The 22,191-nt window shown below is 43.6% G+C and overlaps 1 protein-coding gene across 1 annotated transcript in view; it reads left to right on the forward strand.

Annotated features, from left to right (window-relative positions):
• The window catches only part of TM4SF4 (transmembrane 4 L six family member 4), a 34,428-nt gene extending 33,865 nt beyond the window's left edge, over positions 1–563 (forward strand). The window contains exon 5 of the mRNA XM_030217074.1: positions 247–563. Coding sequence (XP_030072934.1) covers positions 247–264 — 18 coding nt within the window. The 3' untranslated portion in view covers positions 265–563. The remainder of the gene's footprint in view (positions 1–246) is intronic.
• Positions 564–22,191: the final 21,628 nt, after the last annotated feature.

The following is a 22,191-nucleotide window of genomic DNA, read 5'->3' on the forward strand; positions in this document are numbered from 1 at the left end:
TAAGCAGCAATCAGGACCCACTCTGCACCAGCGCTATCATGATGGCACTTCAAATGCCTTGCTATATTAATATGTTTTCAAAGCAGTTTTGAAATTTAGGAACAAAAGTCTAAAATGACGAGGCAAAGAGTTTCACAGAATTGGAGTTATACAATACAACACAGGTGAACATGTAGAATCCAGTCAGGCACGTGACACTGGAAGAATGTGGATATAAATTAAATAATCCTTTCTTTTGTTGTGCAGGGCGATGGACCTGTTTAACCCTTCCAGCCCAGACCTTTCAAGTATCAGGAAAATGCACAACTGTATCGCTTCCCCTGCAACACGCCTCATCACTGCATCCGCCTGCCCAGGAATGAGAGAGAGACTGCATGAAGGGCCGTCTTCCTGGCACATGACCTCTCATTTAACCTCACCTTTCCAAAATCTAAAATGAATGCAAATCATATATTTATTTTTCTAACTTCATTTCGGCTAGGAAGCCTTTTCTTCAGAGCAGACCCGGGGGCTCGTTTTCAAAGGTTACTGTGGTACTTTGTATGTCTAAGGACCCTGTTTACTAAGCCACGCTAGAGGCATGTTAGTGTAAACTAAACATTAGCGTGCACTAACCGTGTAGATGCCCATAATATTCCTATGGGCGTCTACACGGCTAGCATGCGATAAAATTTAACGCGCTAAAAACACTAGCGCACCTTAGTAAGCAGGGCCCTAAGTGCTTTGAAATGAGCCCCATAGTGTTTCCTCATGAACAGTTACCAGCGCATGAACGCAGATGATTAGCACATGCTGCTGAAATGTTAATTTTACTCTGATTTCTGCTGGTGAGTGTGGAAACACCGCTAGTTTTGTATGTACAGAAAATGTCGTTTCCGTGTCCTTTTTGTATAGCAGAAAAATAAGCTGTGAATCATATGGAATATTGTAAACAAGGAGTTTCTTATACACAAGATCGCAAAATCATTCTTATTTCTTAATGGATGTCTGTAATTATAGACTGGCACTTTTAAGGAATTATTTGTATATTTTCCCCTTAGTCTTATTTATTATGACGGATGTTTGGTATGGAAGGAGAATTGGATCAATTCAATAAAAAATGAACTAAAAATATATGACATAAACTTTCAATTGAGTCACAAAAATTAAAAAGTGTGCACTTATACTGTGACACAATGGCACATTTTTCATTCGTTCATTCATAGCCACAGGCATATCTGTGGGAGACTCGGAGTGAAGAGTCATGGCAAAGTTTCTTCTTTGCAAAGGAGGGGCTATATGGGTGGATGGATGGGGAAGACTATAAGTGGAATGTGGGTGGATGGATGGGGGAAATTGTAAGGGGAGTGGAGGAGTTGCCTAATGGTTAGTGCAGTGGGCTTTGAGCCTGGCAACCTGGGTTCAATTACTACTACTACTTATCATTTCTATAGCGCTACTAGACATATGCAGCGCTGTACACTTGAACATGAAGAGTCAGTCCCTGCTCGACAGAGCTTACAATCTAATTAGGACAGACAAACAGGACAAACAAGAGATAAGGGAATATTAAAGTGAGGATGATAAAATAAGGGTTCTGAACAAGTGAATAAGGGTTAGGAGTTAAAAGCAGCATCAAAAAGGTGGGCTTTTAGCTTAGATTTGAAGACGGCCAGAGATGGAGCTTGACATACCGGCTCAGGAAGTCTATTCCAGGCATTTGGTGCAGCAAGATTAAAGGAACGGAGTCTGAAGTTAGCTGTGGAGGAGAAGGGTGCAGATAAGAGAGATTTATCCACTGAACGGAGTTCCCGGGGAGGAGTGTAGGGAGAGGTGAGAGTGGAGAGGTACTGAGGAGCTGCAGAGTGAATGCACTTATAAGTCAATAAGAGGAGTTTGAACTGTATGCGGAAACGGATAGGGAGCAAGTGAAGTGACTTGAGGAGAGGGCTAATATGAGCATAGTGACATTGGCGGAATATTAGTCATGCAGCAGAATTTTGAACAGATTGAAGAGGAGAGAGATGAGTAAGTGGGAGACCTGTGAGAAGCAAGTTACAATAGTCTAAGCGAGAGGTGATAAGAGTGTAGATGAGGTTTCTGGTAGTGTGTTCAGAAAGGAAAGGGTGAATTTTGCTGATATTATAGAGAAAGAAACAACAGGTTTTAGCAGTCTGCTGAATATGTGCAGAGAAGGAGAGGGAGGAGTCGAAGATGACCCGAAGGTTACGAGCTGATGAGACAGGAAGGATGAGTGTTATCCACAGAAATAGAGAATGGGGGAGGAGGAGAGGTTGGTTTAGGGGGAAAGATAAGAAGCTCCTTGTGAACTTGGGCAACTCACTTAACCCTCCATTGCCCCAGGTACAAAAACTTAGACTGTGAGCCCTCTGGAGAAAGTACCTGCATATGATGTGTACAGTGCTGCGTAAGTCTAGTAGCGCTATAGAAATGATTAGTAGTAGTAGTAGTAAGGGGGATGAGGATGGATGGGGGACACTGTAAAGGAGTATGGGTGGATAAACAGGGGAGACTGCAAGGGGGTTGGGGTGGATGGATGGGGAGACCATAAAGGGGTGTATGTGGATGGATTGGGGACTGTAAGGGGGTTGGAGGTGGCTAGATGGGGGAAACTGTAGGGTGTGGACTTTTCCTGAGTAATATAATGAAGAGTGGCATATATCTGTGGGGATGTGGAGTGGTCAGTTTTGTGTACACACACATATTATATATATATATCTCAGAGAAGGGAGATGAAAATGAAAAAGGGGATGGAACAACTTCCCTATGAGGAAAGGCTGAAGCGGCTAGGGTTCATCATCTTGGAGAAAAGATGGCTGAGGGGAGATATAATAAAGGTATATAAAATAATGATTGGAATGGAGAAAATATTTCTTCACTCAATGTGTAATTAAACCCTGGAATTCCTTGCCACAGAATATGGTAAAAGCTGCTTAGTGGGGTTTAAAAAAGGTTTGGATATCTTCCTTAATGTCTTTCCTATTCCTGCAGTGCTCCACACTGTACTCACATCCTCTCTCTCCCCCAGGGCTCTGCGAAGGGTCTCTGGCATCCCCCTGCAGATCATCAGTTGGCGCCCCCCCCCCCCCCGCGCAGACTATCAGTTGGCACGCGTGCGCCCCCCCCCCTCCCGGACCTGCCCACTCCATCCCCGATTCCCCAGCGCTTTAAATTTACCTCTCTCCGCCTCCAGCTCCAACGTCTGTGCAGCGTCAGTGAAAGCGCTGCCTGTCTGACGTCTCTCCACCAGCCTTCCCTTCGCTCATTCATTCTCTCTGTGTCCCGCCTTCTTCTGCCGTCATTTCCTTGAGGGCAGGACACAGAGGGAACGAACAAGTGAAGGGAAGGCTGGTGGAGAGATGTCAGACAGGCAGCGCTTTCACTGACAATGCGCAGACGTCGGAGGCGGAGCGAGGTAAATTTAAAGCGCCGGGGAATCGGGGATGGAGCGGAGGAGTAAGGTTTTTTTTTTTTTAATACAACTCGACGGCGCGGCTTACCATGTTGGCACGGCCCTGCTCTCCCCTCTCTTCCCTGCCACCATCACCTTTGCACTCTCCCTCTTTGCAATCCTCCATTTCCCTGCACTTCCCTCCTTTCCTTGCATTCTCCTCCCCTCCCTTCCATCTTCTCCTGCATTTCCAACCCGCACCTACTTGGGTTGCCAGTGGGTTCCTCCACTAATGCCACAGCTCCTCCTCCCTGTGCCCTGCTGGAACACTGGTTAGCTTTTCCTTGCAGTTATATTGTGATGTAATTCAGGGCATAGCTGGACAACAGATTTTGGGTGGGCCTAGACAAGAAGTGGGTGGGAACCAAGTGTTCTACCCCCTCCCCCACCAACTTAAAAATATATCTCAGCTGGCGGAAAACACTGCTCTCCACTTTGGCAGCCTGCAGCAGGCATGCGCCGAAAACTGAGCATGCACAGGTGCCAGCTTAGGAAGCTCAGACTTCTGAAGTGGAAAGCAATGTTTTCAGCGCCATCAGGGGGAGGTCTTCAACTGGCAGAGCTTGGGATCCCCACCAGCTACCACTAAATGAGTGCTGCTGTTAGGTGGGCCTGAGTCCTAAGTGGGTGGGCACCTGCCCACTCAGGCCCACCTGTGGCTATGCCACTGATGTAATTGCAAGTATAACTGCAGTATAACTACAAGACTACTGCTGGATATTGCAACAGCCATTGTGCTACCGGAGCCACTGGAGGCAGGAGTGAGTGGAGTTTGCTCCTGCTCCAATCACCCACAGTACAATGTTATTACAGCAATGGTTGCTTGATAAGATTATATTGTGTAATAATCAAGGTAAATATAAGAAATAAGAGAGTACACCAAGGATTGAAACCTTTTTAGAGACCATTAAGAAATAAAGCATGGTTGACCTGATGGTTCAGAAGCAGAGCCGTACAAAACCAGGTAAAGGGACTAGGATTCAAATCCCACCTCACTGCTTCCATTCTCCAAGGTCATCCTAGGTTAGGGATGCCGCAGAGCCCCGAGAGAAAGGGGGCTCCTAATCATCACATCTAGTGGCTGGATTTTAGTTTTGGAAGGAGCCTTGGTACATCGTAAAATGCTGAAATGAAGATGGGCGGGGATATAAAATAGGGGGCAAAAGTTTATTAGCATAATGACTATACCACTGTTCCCAAATCACAAACATTCTTAAAAGGAAAGGTACAAGTTTTGCTTGTTGTACAATAAAGAATAAAAGATGATGATGGGGCTGAGGGGAGATATGATAGAGGTCTATAAAATTATGAGTGGAATGGAACGGGTAGAAGTGAATCGCTTGTTTACTCTCTCCAAAAATATTAGGACTAGGGGGCACACGATGAAGCTACAAAGTAGTAAATTTAAAACAAATCAGAGCAAATTAGCTACAAAGTAGTAAATTTAAAACATGTAATTAAACTCTGGAATTCATTGCCAGAAAATATAGTAAAAACGGTTAGCTTAGGGGGGTTTAAAAAAGGTTTGGATGGCTTCCTAAAGGAAAAGTCCATAGACCATTGTTTAAATGGACTTGGGGAAAATCCACTGCTTATTTCTAGAATAAGCAGCATAAAATGTATTATACTGTTTTGGGATCTTGCCAGGTACTTGTGACCTGGATTGGCCACTGTTGGAAACAGGATGTTGGGCTTGATGAACCTTTGGTCTGTCCCAGAATGACAATACTTACGTACTTATGATGTGACTAGAGGCTTATGCTGTCAGATGCCAGCCCTGATTCGAACTGACCTGGAGACCTAGAGGTGCAGGAAAAGCTATCAGGTAAAAAAAAAAAAAAAAAAAGGAAAATTATTGTAGAATTCAATCTGAGCAAAACAGAACTGTGGAAAAAAATAGACACATAACAAACAGAGTGTAGATGGCAGAATCTCCACAATCATTAAAGTAACAGTGAGAGGTGACATCTCTAAGCCTAACCAAGCTATCACTGTCATATAACGTCTGATAGATGTAGATACCAGGAAATAATAACATTTAGGTAATCCCCTCATCCCTCTGCTCTGTCACCGACTGTCATAAAGTTTTGTACATTGCACTCACTGAGAGCAAGATGAGGGTAATTAAAATCAGTTGTCTCATTATCATGATCAGAAAAAAAAAACCCTAGAGGCAAAGGTTACAGTTTTAGTGATAAATTGTTATATCTGTATAAATAGAAAGAGCTATACAGATATATTTCCAGGGAGGTTGGGATGAATTTAAGTTTAGATTTTTTTTCTTTGCACGTTATCGCCAAACTCCCAAGCCAATAGTTTCCTCCAGAAGAGCAGCAATCACCATTGCAGTCCCAGAGAACGGATTGCACAAAACTCAGAAGACGGAAAGACTGAATAGTTCCAAGAAAATTTGCAATTACATCACAGATCTTAGACCTTGACCCTGAGATATACAGTTCTATGTTCTGGATCCCCATTCTATCTCTTGCAGCATTTGGCCTATGCTCATCCCAGTCTCAGTTATTGCAGATCCCTGCATTCCATCAAATATGATACAACCCTGTTCATTCTCTACCCTCCTGATTATGAGTGGTGCCTATATATTCAGACTTTCAGTCTGCGGTTAGAACCCACCTTTTCAGGGATGCCTTTGTTCACTAATCCCTCCTTTCTAGGAGTCTCCTTGTTCGCTTCCCTCCTGGCCTCCATTGCCTCCCACTGGGTGAGGCACCAGCACCATGTTATGTTCCTCATGCTAGGGCAGCTCTGGATATTAGGTATCATCACTTTGCCTTCACGCTACCCTGCCTCGCCTAGCTTTGTCCTATGCCAAAAGAGATCCTGTTTTTCTCTCTCTCCATTCTCTTTGTTTTCCTTCTTCCACTGCTTCTTTAGTTCTTCTCTTATAATTTTACTAGCTGTCCCTGCTGGCGTTGCTTAGACATTGGATAACTATTTCAGTGGTTCTGGAGGAGCATTCAGTATAGGGACTTTACCTCCTGAGCATGCTGTCATTTGGCACAACCTGTAAAGATTGTCGTCGCTTCAATAAAGTGTGAGAGTGGGTGAGTGTGAATGAGGGTGTACTGCTGAGGGGTGAGTGAGAGAATGAATGAGTGTGAATGGGGGTGTACTGGTGAAGAGGATTTGAGTGGGGGTTTTCTGCTGAGATGTGTGTGAGAATGGGTGACTGAGTATTTTGCTGAGGGGTGTGTGATAATGGGTGAGTGTGAGTGGGGGTATTTTGCTGAGGGGTGTGTGAGAATGGATGAATGTGAGTGGGGCTGTGCTATTCTGTGGTGTGAGTGTACTGCTGAGGGGTGAGTGTGCATGGAGGTTTGCTACTCTGGTGTGTGTGAGAATGGGTGAGTGTCAGTGGAGGTGTGGTACCGAGGGGTTAGTATGAGTGGGGGGTGCTATTCTGGGGTGTGTGATTGGGGTTGTTTTGCTGAGAGGTGTGTGAGAACAGGTGAGTGGGGTGTTTTGCTGAAGGGTGAGTGAGAAAGGGTGACATTGACATTGAGTTTAATTCTAGAGAATGACACGGGGATGGGTACCCACGGTAACCGTGGTGACGGGGACAGTGCCTGCAGGGACAGAGCCTGAGGGACGGGGACAGAACCCAATTCACCTGCAGTCAAGCTTGGGAGTGGAACAATGGTGTAGAATACAGATCCAGGGTGTTGGAGCTTAAGAGAGACTTACTTGTGGTACTCTCTTCTCAGCCCAGGAGCAAACATGCTCTCACACCAAAAACCATTCCACACTCCAACAGCTGTATTTAATGCAAAATAACTTTACTGGAACTTCTGCAATCAGCAAATAAACTCTTCAGGACTCTTTATGTACACATTGTCCACCCAAGACTATTCGTGATAATCTTAGCCATTTCACTTCATTCTTTGAGTATTCCAAAGCTGTACATATTTACACAGGTTCCTGCCCTTTACCCATCCTGTTGTGCCAGTAATAAACCCAAGGCTGCTTCTGTTACTCCTGATACCGATCCAACTCCTTCAGGCACAGACCCTTTAGGATGTCCTTCTTCCAGCGATGCATCCTGCAGGGCTGCACCCCAGCCTTCAACAGGCTTCCCATGCTCTGGTTCCTGCTTCCAAGCTGGATTCCCCTTAGTCATCTGAAGCTCTGTCTCCTTTCTCTTTTGCAACTTATAGGGGTAGCAACTACTTCTTTACTCTGCCTGCATTTATTTCTTTCACTCCAGGATCCCCCAATGCTTCCAAGGGTCCCGGCGGGAGTATGGTCAACCAAAGAAACCAAAAGACACCAAGAAAAAAACCAAATGATATTACTAACTACCGCCCAGTAGCGTCTATCCCATTAGTAGTCAAACTCATGGAAGGACTGGTGACCAAACAACTCAATGACTACATAAACAAATTCACTATACTACATGAGTCACAATCAGGATTTTGACCCCTACACAGCACTGAAATAGTACTACTCACTCTCCTAACCAAATTCAAGCAGAAAATAGCAATAGGCAAGAGCATTCTCCTCCTCCAATTTGACATGTCAAGTGCATTCGACATGGTCAACCATAACATATTGCTAAGACTCCTAGAATACTTCGGAATCAGTGGTGGCACCCTGAATTGGATTAAGGGCTTTCTAACCACAAGAACTTATCAAGTGAAATTAAAAACAAACATATCATCACCGTGGAAACCAGGCTGCAGAGTACCGCAGGGTTCACCACTATCACCGATCCTCTTCAACCTCATGATGACCCCACTAGCCAAGACCCTATCCACCCAAGGCCTCAACCCATTTATCTACGCTGATGACGTTACATTCTACATCCCATACAAACATGATCTGGCGGAAATCACCAACGAAATCAAACTAAGCTTAAACATCATGAACTCATGGGCAAATGCATTCCAACTAAAGCTCAATACAGAAAAAAACACACCGTCTCATCATCTCATCCCAATACAATACACACAAACTCACAAACATTAACACCCCAGGATACACCCTCCCTGTCTCAGACAGCCTGAAAATTCTCGGAGTAACAATCGTCTGTAACCTATCACTAGAGACCCAAGCGAAAACCACCATAAAGAAAATGTGTTTCTCAATGTGGAAACTCAAACGCGTAAAACCATTCTTTCCGAGGGAAATATTTCGTAACCTGGTTCAGTCCATGGTATTAAGCCACGCAGATTACTGTAATGTAATCTATGCGGGATGCAAGGATCAAATCATAAATAAACTTCAGACCGCCCAAAATACAGCAGCCAGGCTTATATTTGGAAAAACACGTTTTGACAGTGCCAAACCACTCCGAGAAAAACTGCACTGGCTACCAATCAAAGAACGCATCACCTACAAAATCTGCACGACTGTTAACAAAATTATTTACAGCGAGGCACCGGGATACATGACAGACATCATTGACCTGCCAACCAGAAACACCACAAAATCTGCACGATCATATCTAAACCTCCACTACCCAAGCAGCAAAGGACTCAAATAGAAATCCACCTATGCAACCAGCTTTTCCTACCTAAGCGCACAACTATGGAACTCATTGCCTAAAGCAGTAAAAGCCACGCTCGACCACCTACATTTTCGGAAAGCACTAAAGACAAACTTGTTCAGAAGAGCATATCCCACTGATCCAACATAAAAATACCGGTCACTTGCGACACAATATAACCAAAGACTGTAACGGACATTACCTGACTCTTCTTCCCCCTTTCTCTAAGTTCTCCCCAACTGTTTCCTACCATACATATACCTCATTATACCACAATATTACTTTGTATTCATTCATACTATGTGTTTGTTCAAACTGTAACCATCTAGCGCCGTTAACGGTTATATGTAAGCCACATTGAACCTGCAAAAGGGGGGAAAATGTGGGATACAAATGTAACAAATAATAATAATAATAAAAAGACCTCATGGACCTCACTCCAATCCCTTTTATTATTTTCCAAATCCACCCCTGCTGTCACTTACCACAGGGAACCACTTTATCTCTGCAAATTCTCGGTCAACCCCTCCCCTGGTCTAGCCTCCTACTTTCTCTTTTCCACTGGCAGGGACCTCCCTCCTCCCACGGCATCTGGAAAAATCTATCACTGCTGTCTTAGTAATACCCATATTCATCATGGGTGTCCTGAAAACCTGACTGGCTAGATGTGTAACGAGGACTGGATTGAGAGCCCCTGATCAAGCCATTCCCAACCCAGTCCTCGGGACACACCTAGTCATATCAGGTTTTCAGGATATCCACAATAAATATGCATGAGATAGATTTGCATACACTGCCTCAATTCAATTGCATCAAATCTAACTCATGAATATTCATTGTGGATAGGCTGAAAACCCGACTGGACTAGCTGTGCCCAGAGAACTGGGTTGGGAATGGCTGCTCCCTGATCTAATCTAGTAACATTGAACCTACTGTAACAGAAGATAATTGATTTGCTTATACTGCCCTCTTGTGTTAGCTGGAATTTTCAGACCTCTAATCTAGTCATTCTCAACCTGCTTGTGACACATCTGAGAGATGATGCTCATGTGTGTGTGAGCAAAAAAGGGCAAATGGACCTCCAAGAGCACAGACAAACTTATGAAGCTTATAAAACAATATTTAAGAAAACATTTAGAATAAACAAAATGTATGTGGACAGAAATAATAATAATCGAATAACATTTAAATTAAAAACATGCAAGTGTAATGTTATTCGATTATTATTTTTTCTGTCCACTTGCATTTCATTTATTTTAAATATTACTTTAATATTGTTTTGTAAAACTTTGTGCGATCTGCTCTTTGTCTGCACTATATTGGATCTTGTGGATTGTCTGCCTTCTTGTTTCTTGGGACTTATCAAAGCCCAAGTCATTTTATTGGAGAATGTTACAATTCTATGCTCCAGAAACTCCCACAAGAAAACTGAATCATAAGAATATTTACAAAAGCAATTAGTATTAAAATCTAATGGCTGGAGGCAGGGGGGACATCACCTTCTCCCCACCCCCTGCTCCTTCCTATGGGGTACCCATGCTGTGTATCACTGGGGTGGGGGATGCAGAGCAGAAAACAACATGATAGAGGCGGTTCAGTGCACTGGTTTTCTTCCACAAAATTTATGTGAGAAATTTTCCACTGCCATGGTGTAAGCAATGAGCGTGCAAATTACTACTGCATTTAAAATGTGCACCAATCCACAGCTCATTGCAAAATGTCACCTATACTGTCAGTGCTTGAGAAGTGATTGGCTCAGGTACTAACAGGAAAGGTGATATTTTAAAAAGCACTCACAGTGGTCTGCATTGCCCCACCCCTATCACATGCCCAAACTGACCTCCAACTTAAAATGCATCCTTGGTGTCTGGTGCACCCTCCTCAACTTTCCCTGGTGTCTAGTGTACCCCCTTCCCCACTGATCCAACCCCAGAGCTGCCTCAAATGTAAAACTAGATCTTTCCCTAGTATCTAGTACACATCCCACCCCACCTCGATCCCCCTCGAACTGTAAAGGAGACAGGAGTGCATGCATCACAATCTCCAAAAACAGCAGTTCCCCAACCCCACATTGTGCATCCTGGAATGTACCAGGCGTGGTCAATCTGCCATATAAGTGGATTTTTTCCTTAATTGGCAGCTGGGCAGAGTACCAAATAAAGGAAAAATTCTCTTATATGGCAGACTGACCCTGTCTGCTACATCCCAGGATCCCCTACACAGGACTGGGCACCACCATTTTTGAAGATAGTGGCACCGGAGGCCAGGCATGGTTTTGAACTGACATCCCAAAGCCGTCTGGGATTTTTAGTGCCTGATCCTTCTGCAAGTCTGATAATGCACCAGGATGGGGTGGTCAGAAATCCAGAACTGTCCCAAAATATCCAGCCTGGAACTGGACAACTTGGCATCTCTGGCACCTGCTTGCTGCTGAAGGTGATCATGGTCTGCTGTCTAACACCAGGAAATGGAACAATGGTTCCCAAACCTGGTCCTGGAGGCACCCCAGCCAGTCAGATTTTCAGGATATCCAGAACAAATATATATGAAAGAGATTTGCATACAGTGGAAGCAGCGCATGCAAATCTCTCTCGTGATTATTCATTGTGGATATCCTGAAAGCCTGACTGGCTGGGGTGTCTCCAGGACCAGGTTTGGGAACCACTGCTTTGGAAGGTAGGCACAAACATTTCCTTTGAATTTCAAAGGCATCATTAGGAAAATAAAAATAATCAAAAAGAAAAGAAACTGCAAAGCAGCAATGCAGCGCTCCCTCACATGCATGCCACCTCTCAGCTCCATGCCTTGGATCCCTGCTCATCAAGACACTCATTCAAACCAGCTGAAGGATCTGCTGCCATAAACTAGGGATCCATTCAACAGCTTAGACATCATTTTATAAAGGACTGAGTCATGTTCTTCCTGGAGTGGTTGCATGTTGATAAAGCATCTTCCATGAAACTCTTTGGAAAATAAATGGGCACTTTTGCCTGCCACTGCTAAATAAAATTGATACAGATGAAGGCTCATAATCTATGGGGCATTCCAAAGATAGTATAATTTACAGTTATTAAACTGTTTTAATGTTTTCTAGCATATATCCAATAGGGGGCAGTGTAACATTATTTTAAAGAGCCGCGTTTTGTTCAGAAACTCTAAGCTCAATATGATTTCAGTTTCTGAGCCTAATTAGTGCTGTTCACCTTCCTGCTAGCTTCAGGGTATTCATGCAGGTAAATCCACTGTATTTTTGTCTTCCTTCCAGCCACATCCTTATCAAAAGTATAGGTACCAGCCCAAAGAAGGATGTGATTGCCAACCTAGGGTCCTGAAAGAAGCTACTGCAATTATTGTGGGGGAGGGGGGGGGTTGCTGGCTGGTAGTTTTAATTTTCTCCTTTTTCTTCCTGCCTAATAAGAATCCAGCCTGGCATAGTGAACCAATATTCAAAATTACCTGAGGAGTGTTGCTTTGTTTTAATAGACATTCTCTCCTATTGCTCAGATTGAGTATTACAGGAATAGTCTTGAGGATGAAAGTAATGCATCTGGGCTCCATCTGGAATGCTATGTAATGAACTTTAAATCCAACCACTAGGTGTCGCCTTTGTTAATGATCATGACACCCTTCTCCCTTGGGGCAGCTCCAGCCAAACTGAAGAGTGGAAGACCTGATCCAGAAATCAAACCAGGTACCCTTTGCATGATAATACCTTTACTGGGTTTGTCCACTGCAATTTGATTTTAAAATATACAGTTCTAGGGAAAACAAGATGACCGATTAACAGGAACATGCAACCTGACTCTCTTACATTTGAGTTGAATCATCATGGGTAAGGAGAAAGTAAAGGTCTCTTCACTGACCACTCCTGGCCAATGAATACATTTGTGATGATGAGGGATGGTAGTGTCTTGGGTGTAGAGGGTCTGTGCGTTGGATCGAGAATCAACCTTGAGCCCTGAAGATTGACATTTGCCGACAGTTTCTGTGAGCACAGAATCTAGCACTAGAGTCAATTAACATTGGACTAGCGCTGGCATTAATCTGCACAGAATGTTGAGAGGGCTGTTGCACAGGAAGCAACATGCATGCCAAAGATAGTGCAAATAGTAGTTAAATGTAGTCAAATGGATGTTAATGCGGTAATTTTCTATTCCCTCTCCAATACTCAGAGAATAGCATACAAAACAAAAATGTCCTTACTGCTGGAAAGCTAACACCAGCTCAAAGCTGGTGATTGGGTGTTTAAAGAGAAGATTTCCCATGATTTTCTCCTTAAAATCTGCAGTTTTGCTTGAACTTGGAAGCGGAAGGAAGCTCCTGCATGCCTCTAAACATTGGGAGTGAGAAGCACATGTCTGCAATTCCGAGCAAAGCCAAAAACAAAAGCGCATATTGGAGCCTGTTTTCTGCGCATAAATATAAGCCTTCCAGTGAAAAATTTTTTGAAAGGCTTACATTTAAAGGAGCAGAGAAACAGCATCAATGTATGCTTCACTTCTGGGTTAGCCTGGCCGTGCGCACAAGAGGCGTGCTTACTGCAGAACTCTTGTGCGCATGTGCCAGGCACATTCCCTCGCCCCCTTACTTTCAGCCTCAAAGCACACAGATTACATAAAGTATTGCCATACTGGGAAAGACCAAAGGCCCACCAAGCCCAGCATCCTGTTTCCACAGTGGCCAATCCAGGTCACATATACCTGGCAAGATCCCAAAAAAGTACAAAAACATTTTATACTGCTTATCCCAGAATTAGTGGATTTTCCCCAAGTCCATTTAATAATGGTCTATGGACTTTTCCTTTAGGAAGCCATCCAAAACTTTTAAAACTCCGCTAAGCTACCGCCTTTACCACATTCTCTGGCAACGAATTCCAGAGTCCTAATTACACGTTGAGTGAAGAAAACTATTCTCCGATTCATTTTAAATTTACTACATTGTAGCTTCATCGCATGCCCCCTAGTCCTAGCATTTTTGGAAAGCGGAAACAGACGCTTCACATCTACCGTTTCAACTCCACTCATTATTTTATAGACCTCTATCATATCTCCTCTCAGCCGCCTTTTCTCCAAGCTGAAGAGCCCTAGCCACTTTAGCCATCCCCTTTATCATTTTCGTCACCCTTCTCTGCACCTTTTATAATTCCACTATATCTTTTTTGAGATGCGGCGACCAGAATTGAACACAATATTCAAGGTGCGGTTGCACCATGGAGCGATGCAAAGGCATTATAACATCCTCATTTTTGTTTTCCATTCCTTTCCTAATAATACCTAACATTCTATTTGCTCTCTTACCCGCAGCAGCACACTGAGCAGAAGGTTTCAACGTATCATCAACGATGACACCTAGAAACCTTTCTTGGTCCAGACTCCTAACATGGAATCTTGCATGACATAGCTATAATTCGGGTTCCTCTTTCCCACAAGCATCACTTTGCACTTAAACCTCATCTGCCATTTACACGCCCGTCTCATAAGGTCCTCTTGTCATTTTCACTATGGTCCCGCGATTTAATGAGTTTGAATACTTTGTGTCATCAGCAAATTAATTACCTCACTAGTTACTCCCATCTCTAGGTCATTTATAAATACGTTAAAAAGCAGCAGTCCCAGCACAGACCCCTGAGGACCCCACTAATTACCCTTCTGCGAATACTGACCATTTAAACCCTACTCTCTGTTTTCTATCTTTTAACCAGTTTTTAATCCACACTAGAACATTACCTCCTATCCCATGACTCTCCAATTTCCTCTGGAGTCTTTCATGAGGTACTTTGTCAAACACCTTCTGAAAATCCAGATACACCATATCAACCGGCTCACCTTTATCCACATGTTTGTTCACCCCTTCAAAGAAATGTAGTAGATTGGTGAGGCAAGATTTCCCTTCACTAAATCCATGTTGACTTTGTCTCATTAATCCATGCTTTTGAATATGCTCTGTAATTTTGTTCTTTATAATAGTCTCTACCATTTTGCCCAGCACCGACGTCAGACTTACCAGTCTATAATTTCCCGGATCTCCTCTGGAACCTTTTTAAAAATCAGCGTTACATTGGCCACCCTCCAATCTTCCAGTACACGCTCGATTTAAGGATAAATTACATATTACTAACAATAGCTCTGCAAGCTCATTTTTCAGTTCTATCAGTACCCTGGGATGAATACCATCCGGTCCAAGAGATTTGCTAATCTTCAGTTTGTAGAACTGCCCCATTACATCCTCCAGGTTTACAGAGAAATCATTAAGTTTCTCGGACCTCGTCAGCTTTGAATACCATTTCTGGCACTGGTATCCCACCCAAATCTTCTTCGGTGAAGACCAAAGCAAAGAATTCATTTAATCTCGTCTGCTATGGCTTTGTCTTCTCTGATCGCGTCCTTTTACTCCTCGGTCATCTAGCGGACCAACTAATTTTCTTTTGCCAGCTTCCTATTTTTAATATACCTAAAAAATGTTTACCTATGTGTTTTTTGCCTCCGTTGCAATCTTTTTTCGAAGTCCCGCTTAGCCTTCCTATCCAGCACTTTGCTTTGACTTGACATTCCATATGCTGTTTCTTATTATTTTCAGGCGGTACCTTCTTCCATTTTCTGAAGAATTTTCTTTTAGCTCTATTAGCTTCCTTCACCTCACTTTTAACCACGCCGGCTGTCATTTGGTCTTCCGTCCTCCTTTTTATAATACGTGGAATATATTTCGCTTGGGCTTCCAGGATGGTGTTTTGAACAGCATCCCGCCTGATGTAAATTTTTGACCCTCCAGCCGTTCCTCTAAGTTTTTTTTGTCATCGTTCTTCTCAGTTTATCATAGTTTCCTTTTTTAAAGTTCCAGTGCAACGTATTTGATTTCCTATGTATACTTCAAAGCTAATATCAAATCCGATCATATTATAAATCACTGTTATCAAGCAGCCCCAGCACTAAGGACTAGGTCCTAGAAATGTTCCTTCTCTCATTGGCTCCTGTACCAGCTGCTCCATAAAGCTGTCCTTGATTTCATCAAGGAATTTTATCTTCCTAGCATACCCCAATGTTACATTTACCCAGTCATATCGGGGTAATTGAAAATCACCCATTATTATTGTGTTGCCCAGTTTAGTTTGCGTCCCTAATTTCCTTAAACATTCTGCATCCGTCTGTTCATACCTAGCCAGGCGACAGTAGTACACTCCTATCACTATCCGTTCCCTTTACACATGGAATTCAATCCACTGTGAGTCCAAGAAGTGTTTTGTTTCCTGCAGAAATTTCAATCTATTGATTTCAAGGATCTCCGTAATATACAATGCTACCCACTCCACCAATTTGATCCACCCTATCACTAAGATATAATTTGTACCCTGGAATGACAGTGTCCCCACTGGTTATCCTCCTTTAAGGACACCTGATCTACTATAGTCTCTTTTGCAACTCCACTATCTTCCCTGTTTGCTGCATTAGTGTTGAGCGTTAGGGAGCTATTTTTCTAAGCTGTTCCTGCACTATTCCCAAGCACTGTTTGCTATGGTGGTGAAGTTCTGAACATCAGTCTGCTGGTGTGCACCAGTTCTCCTATTGTTGCAGGCATCGCATCAGTGAGACGGGTGACTGAGGTGGTGGCCAAAGGAATTTCTCCAAGTTAAATTTTTCACTGGGCCCGTTGGGGGCAGGGACATTGGAGTTCAGTAAAGATTTGCTTCAGTTGCAGGGGAGTAACACTGGTCTGATTTTCATGTCATGTGGCAACTGGAATGCACTGCCTTTGAGAGTCATTCTGAAGGAGATCCAATGTGGAAGACAAGCATCCTGTGTGTAGATATAGGAGCCAACTCTGTAGTGTAGTGAGTGCTGAACCTCTCCAGTATTCAGCAATTCTTTATTGGACCCAAGGAAGGATCCTTTGTATTGTAGTTGGCACCTCCCAATCAGTGGCGTAGCCAGACTGCCAATTTTGGGTGGGCACAAAATTTTCTCTCTAAACCCCCCCCCCCCCCCCCAGCAAAATTTAGTCACACTCAGATGCAGTTGTCACACAAGGTAAAGTGCTGCTTTTCAGTGCATCCGATTTCAGACAATTTATTTAATAGCCTAATCCTTTTCAGTGAGCTTTCAGAGGCCAAAACCTCCTGCCTCAGGTCAGTATAATGCTGTTACGGTATCCTCTCCTGACCTATGGAAGGAAGTATTGGTCTCTGAAACTTTATTAACACCATATTACTTTATCCTAAATTAAAAATAAAATTATTTTCTTTACCTTTGTTGTATGGCCATTTACTTTTTTCTCATTGTGTTGCTCCCAGTCTCTAGATTCTGCTTTCCTTCATTTTCGCTTAACTCTTCTGCCAGGGTTTCCTGGCCATTTGTCATTTTTCTCTCCTTTTTCTTTGCTTTCTTCAATAATTTTTCTGCCTCCCTCTGTGCCCAGATTTGTTCATTCTTACTATCCATTCTTTAATTTCCTTCATCTACTTATGCTTTTCATCTTTTTCTCACCCTTGTTCTCCCATGCCCCTTCCTCGTACTCTCCAGTCTTTCACTACTCCCCTTTTCCATCCAGCAGCTCTCCTCTTTCTCTCCCCATCCTTCCAGTGTCTCCCCTCTCTCTCCCCATCCTTCCAATAGTCTCCCCTCTTTCTTTCTGCATCCTTCCATCCAGTGTCACTTCTTTCTCCCTACCCTTCCATCCAGCGTCTTCCCTCTTTCTCTCCCCATCCTTCTACCCATCTACCCTCTCTCCTGATCCTTCCATCTAATGTCTCTCTCCCTCCTTCTAAGCAGTGTCTATCTCTCTACCCTTTTCTGTTCAGTGTCCCTTCTCTCTCCACATCCTTCCAGTCTCTCCCCTTTTTCTCTGCATCCTTTCATCCATCTCCCCTCTTTCTCTGCCATCCTTCCATCTGTTTTCCCTCTTTCTCTCCCCATCCTTCCATTTTCCCTCTTTCTCTCCCCATCCTTCCGTTTTCCCTCTTTCTCTGCCATCCTCCCATCTGTTTTCCCTCTTTCTCTCCCCATCCTTCCATTTTCCCTCTTTCTCTGCCATCCTCCCATCTGTTTTCCCTCTTTCTCTCCCCATCCTCCGTTTTCCCTCTTTCTCTGCCATCCTCCCATCTGTTTTCCCTCTTTCTCTCCCCATCCTTCCATTTTCCCTCTTTCTCTGGCCATCCTCCCATCTGTTTTCCCTCTTTCTCTCCCCATCCTTCCATTTCCCTCTTTCTCTGCATCCTCCCATCTGTTTTCCCTCTTTCTCTCCCCATCCTTCCATTTCCCTCTTTCTCCCCATCCGCCATCCATTTTCCCTCTCTTGATTCAGGCCCACCAGCCCCAGCTCCCATTGCCGGCCACTGCTTCTTTCCTGATGAGCAGCAGGGCCGGCGTTACAAAAAGAAGAAGCGCTCAGCTGACTGAGCTGAGCGCCAACGCAAATGACGACTCACTCGACGAGAAAAAATGTTTTTAAAAAAAAGCGGCAACGCAGGCAGCCTCAAAGCATTGCTGCTGGCTCTGCAGGCTCCGCCCGTCTCTTACATCACTGCCTCTGGAGCGAAGCAGGGCAGTGACGTAAGAGACGGGCGGAGCCTGCAGAGCCAGCAGCCAATGCGTCGAGGCTGCCTGCGGTGCCGTGTTTTTTTAAAACATTTTTCTTGTCGGGTTAGCGTTGGCGCTCAGCTCAGTCAGCTGAGCACTTCTTCGTTTTTGTAGCGCCGGCCCTGCTGCTCATCAGGAAAAGCAGCAGTGGCCGGCAATGGGAGCTGGGGCTGGCGCCGGCGCAGGCCTGAAGGAAAAGTGGGTGGGCGGGCCACAGCTGAAATTGGTTGGGCCTGGGCCCACCCGTAGCTACGCCCCTGCTCCCAATCATTTTCTAATATTGGTGCCTATGCCTGTAGAGTCTTCCACTGAATCGGTTCAGCCCTGAGTAGTTTGGTAAGACCTAAAGTTGTTGCTCTCAATTCCATATAGTTGACTGTAGAATCCTCAAAAACTGATGTTACTAAATGTTTGAAAGAACTTACAATCTCCTGCAAAGATACCAAGACAAAGGGGCTCATTTCCAAAAGAGAAAAATGTCCAAAAAGTGTCATAAAGAAGCATTTGGACATTTTTTCTTCAAATCAGTATTTTCGAAACCTGTTTTGGCAGACGTCTATCTGTGCAATTCGTCTGCAGTGCTTCCAGATCACAAGAGGGGCATGTCAGGGGTTGTTTTGGGATGGGATAGGGCAGGCTTAGGGCGTTCCTAACACTATGGACGTCTTATAACCATAATGGAACAAAACGAAAATGTCTAAGGTGAAAATCTAAACACTTTGGTCTAGACCTGTTTTTAGAACGAATAAGACAATAAAAGGTGCCCTAAATGACCAAATGACCACTGGGGGATTCAGGGATGACCCCCCCTCCCTCTTACCTCCCTCAGAGGTCACCCCCCCACCCCTAACAATGTGAATAAAAATAGTACTTACCAGCCTCTATGACAGCATCAGATGTGTATAGCCAGGTCGATTAGAGCAGGAGTACAAGAACAAAAAAAAAAAAATCTTTGGAAGAACCTACATGTATAGCTATTTCAATCTAGCTCAATATATTATTTAAGAATAGCACTTCCCTTCTGTGTTTTTTTCTTTATTTACTTTTCCTGTCTTAAACATGCTGCACAAAGAAAGATACTGCCATAATAAAAGGAAAATATGGTCCCTACATTTTTTAAGTGAAAGGGGGAATTCTCAAGAGATATAACTCACCCATGCAAGGATATCCACTACAAAACGTGGCTTACCACCCTAAAAAGGTGGACAAGCTTCTCAATCATTGAATACTCCCCCCCCCCCCCAATTTTATTAAAGCATACCCTGTGCCATTATAAGCTTTCTCAGTGTGTAATTCTTTACAAACATGCAGCAATATAAGACAAAGAATAAAACAAAAGCAATAATCAATATATGAGCCTCAAAATATTGTCTTAACTATTGAAACTTCAAACATATAAGTAACCTGAGCTGCTGAGCCACTATCATCATAGCTACTTATCACTGTTTCCCCCCAGCATATAGGAAACTGCGTACACAAACCACTAATGAAATAATGCAAAATAATAGGTTTTTGTCTCGTTTCACAGCCTGTATAATAAAAAGCACCTCCAACATTCTGAAGCTGACTCTGTGGCACTGTGCCGGTGTAGGGTTCGTAAGTCTGTAGTTCAGTGTTTCATTGGCTCTCACTGTCCCCGCCCTCACGTCGAGGAAACGGAACGCTGCATAGTTGCCAAGCAAACAAAACGCGACATCACAGGAACGAAGAACCAATCAGACAGAACGGAACTTGGAGGAGGGAAGTGGAGTGGATTGAATCTCTAACAAACAATCATATACAGGGAGGTATGAACATCAGTGGAGGCAAGTGCACAGAACGGAAGGGAAGACAAACATTTAATCACTTTGTCACTCAAACACATACACACACAGAGAGACATCACACACACACACACACACACACAATCACTCTGTGTATCTCTCTCTTACACTATCTGTAAAACACACTGTCACTCTCAGTCTTTCACATGGGCTACTGTATGTTGCATTCTCACGAGTAAGAGCTCTTCTGATGTGATTGTTAAACTGATTGAAGGGCCTGAACAAGGGAAAACTTTTACCACATTGTAACACAGTTTACACAAAAAAATATTGTATATAAAGAAATCTTACACATGTAAACAACAATTATATTCAGAATACAACCGTGGAAACATTAATGGCAGGAACTCATTACATTGCTAGCGCCCGTTTCATTGCGTTAAAAAACGGGCCTTTTTACTAGTATGGAATAATGCAAACAATAAGTCATTTCTCACTGCTCATTTCACATATTATTCTTTCACACTGCTTAAACTGAAACCACTAAGGTACAGGCACAGCACTTAACTCATGAGTGCTGAGTGAATTAGGGGTCCTTTTACTAAGGTGCGCTGAAAATGGCTTGCGGTAGTGTAGGTGCAGGTTTTTGGGCATGTGCCAATCCAGTTGTCAGCATGCCTGTGAAAAAGGCCTTTTAAAATTTTGCCGAAAATGGATGTGCTGCAAAATCAAAATTGCCACGTGTCCATTTTGGATCTGTGACTTACCTCCAGCCAGTGACCTAGCAGCAAAGACTCATGCGGTAACCGGGTAGTAATGACCTACGTGCGCCAAATGCCACTTGGTGCACTCCGAAAATAAAAATTCTTTTCAGATGCCCGTATCGATGCGCACCAAAAATGAAATTACCGCAAGAGCCACGTGGTAGCTGGGGCGGTAACTCCATTTGGCGCGCGTTGTGTGCGCATAGACGCTTGTGCGGCTTAGTAAAAGGGCCCCTTAGTGTAGTTAGGAGGTATAAATGAAGTTCTGCCTAAATCTATATAAGCCAGAGACCCCTAGTGGCAGTGTGGATTGTACTTTTGATTTAGTCAAACAGTGTGTTTTGTTTTGTTTCGGCCCTGCAGTTTTGGGCCTGTAGTTTATGTCTTGTGCAGAAATGTTTCAGTTTCAAGTGTATTGGTATATTACGTAACATTTCAACATCTACGTGCTTTATAAAGTATAAAAACAAAATTTAAAAATGAGGAAACACAGGGGACAGATAAATGAGAGAGAGAATGGGGCACACATTTGCCTTTAGTGGTGCATAGCCTATCTTCCCCTAGCCAATATGCTGACAACTCAACAGCCTATCAAGGAGACAGGGAATTCAAGAAAAGCAAGGGATAGAGGGAATTAAATATATGTTCTCTCTAATTAGCATAGCAGCCATTACAGTACACCAACCCTGTGGCATCCCATCCCCTTCCAGTTAAGAAATTAGAAAGTAAATTGCCAGTCTGAAGTAAACTTTGCGAAAAAATTTTAGTCATAGGCTGCCAGCCAATTCATTCCACAGGTAAGGGGCAATCATGGTTCATGGTTCACTTTATTTGATATACCGCCAATCATAATGCATATCTAGGTGGTTTACAATCACACCGAAAGTGAAGTCTCACATTGCCTCTAGTCTAACTTTAGTAACATAGTAACATAGTAGATGACGGCAGAAAAAGACCTGCATGGTCCATCTAGTCTGCCCAAGATAAACTCATATCTTGAATTTGTACCTGTCTTTTTCAGGGCACAGACCGTATAAGTTCTGCCCAGCAGTATTTCCCGCCTCCCAACCACCAGTCCCGTCTCCCATCACCGGCTCTGGTACAGACCGTATAAGTCTGCCTCCCCTATCTTAGCCTC

The sequence above is a fragment of the Microcaecilia unicolor genome, chromosome 10, assembly GCF_901765095.1.
Source record: "Microcaecilia unicolor chromosome 10, aMicUni1.1, whole genome shotgun sequence".
Lineage (NCBI taxonomy): Eukaryota > Metazoa > Chordata > Amphibia > Gymnophiona > Siphonopidae > Microcaecilia > Microcaecilia unicolor.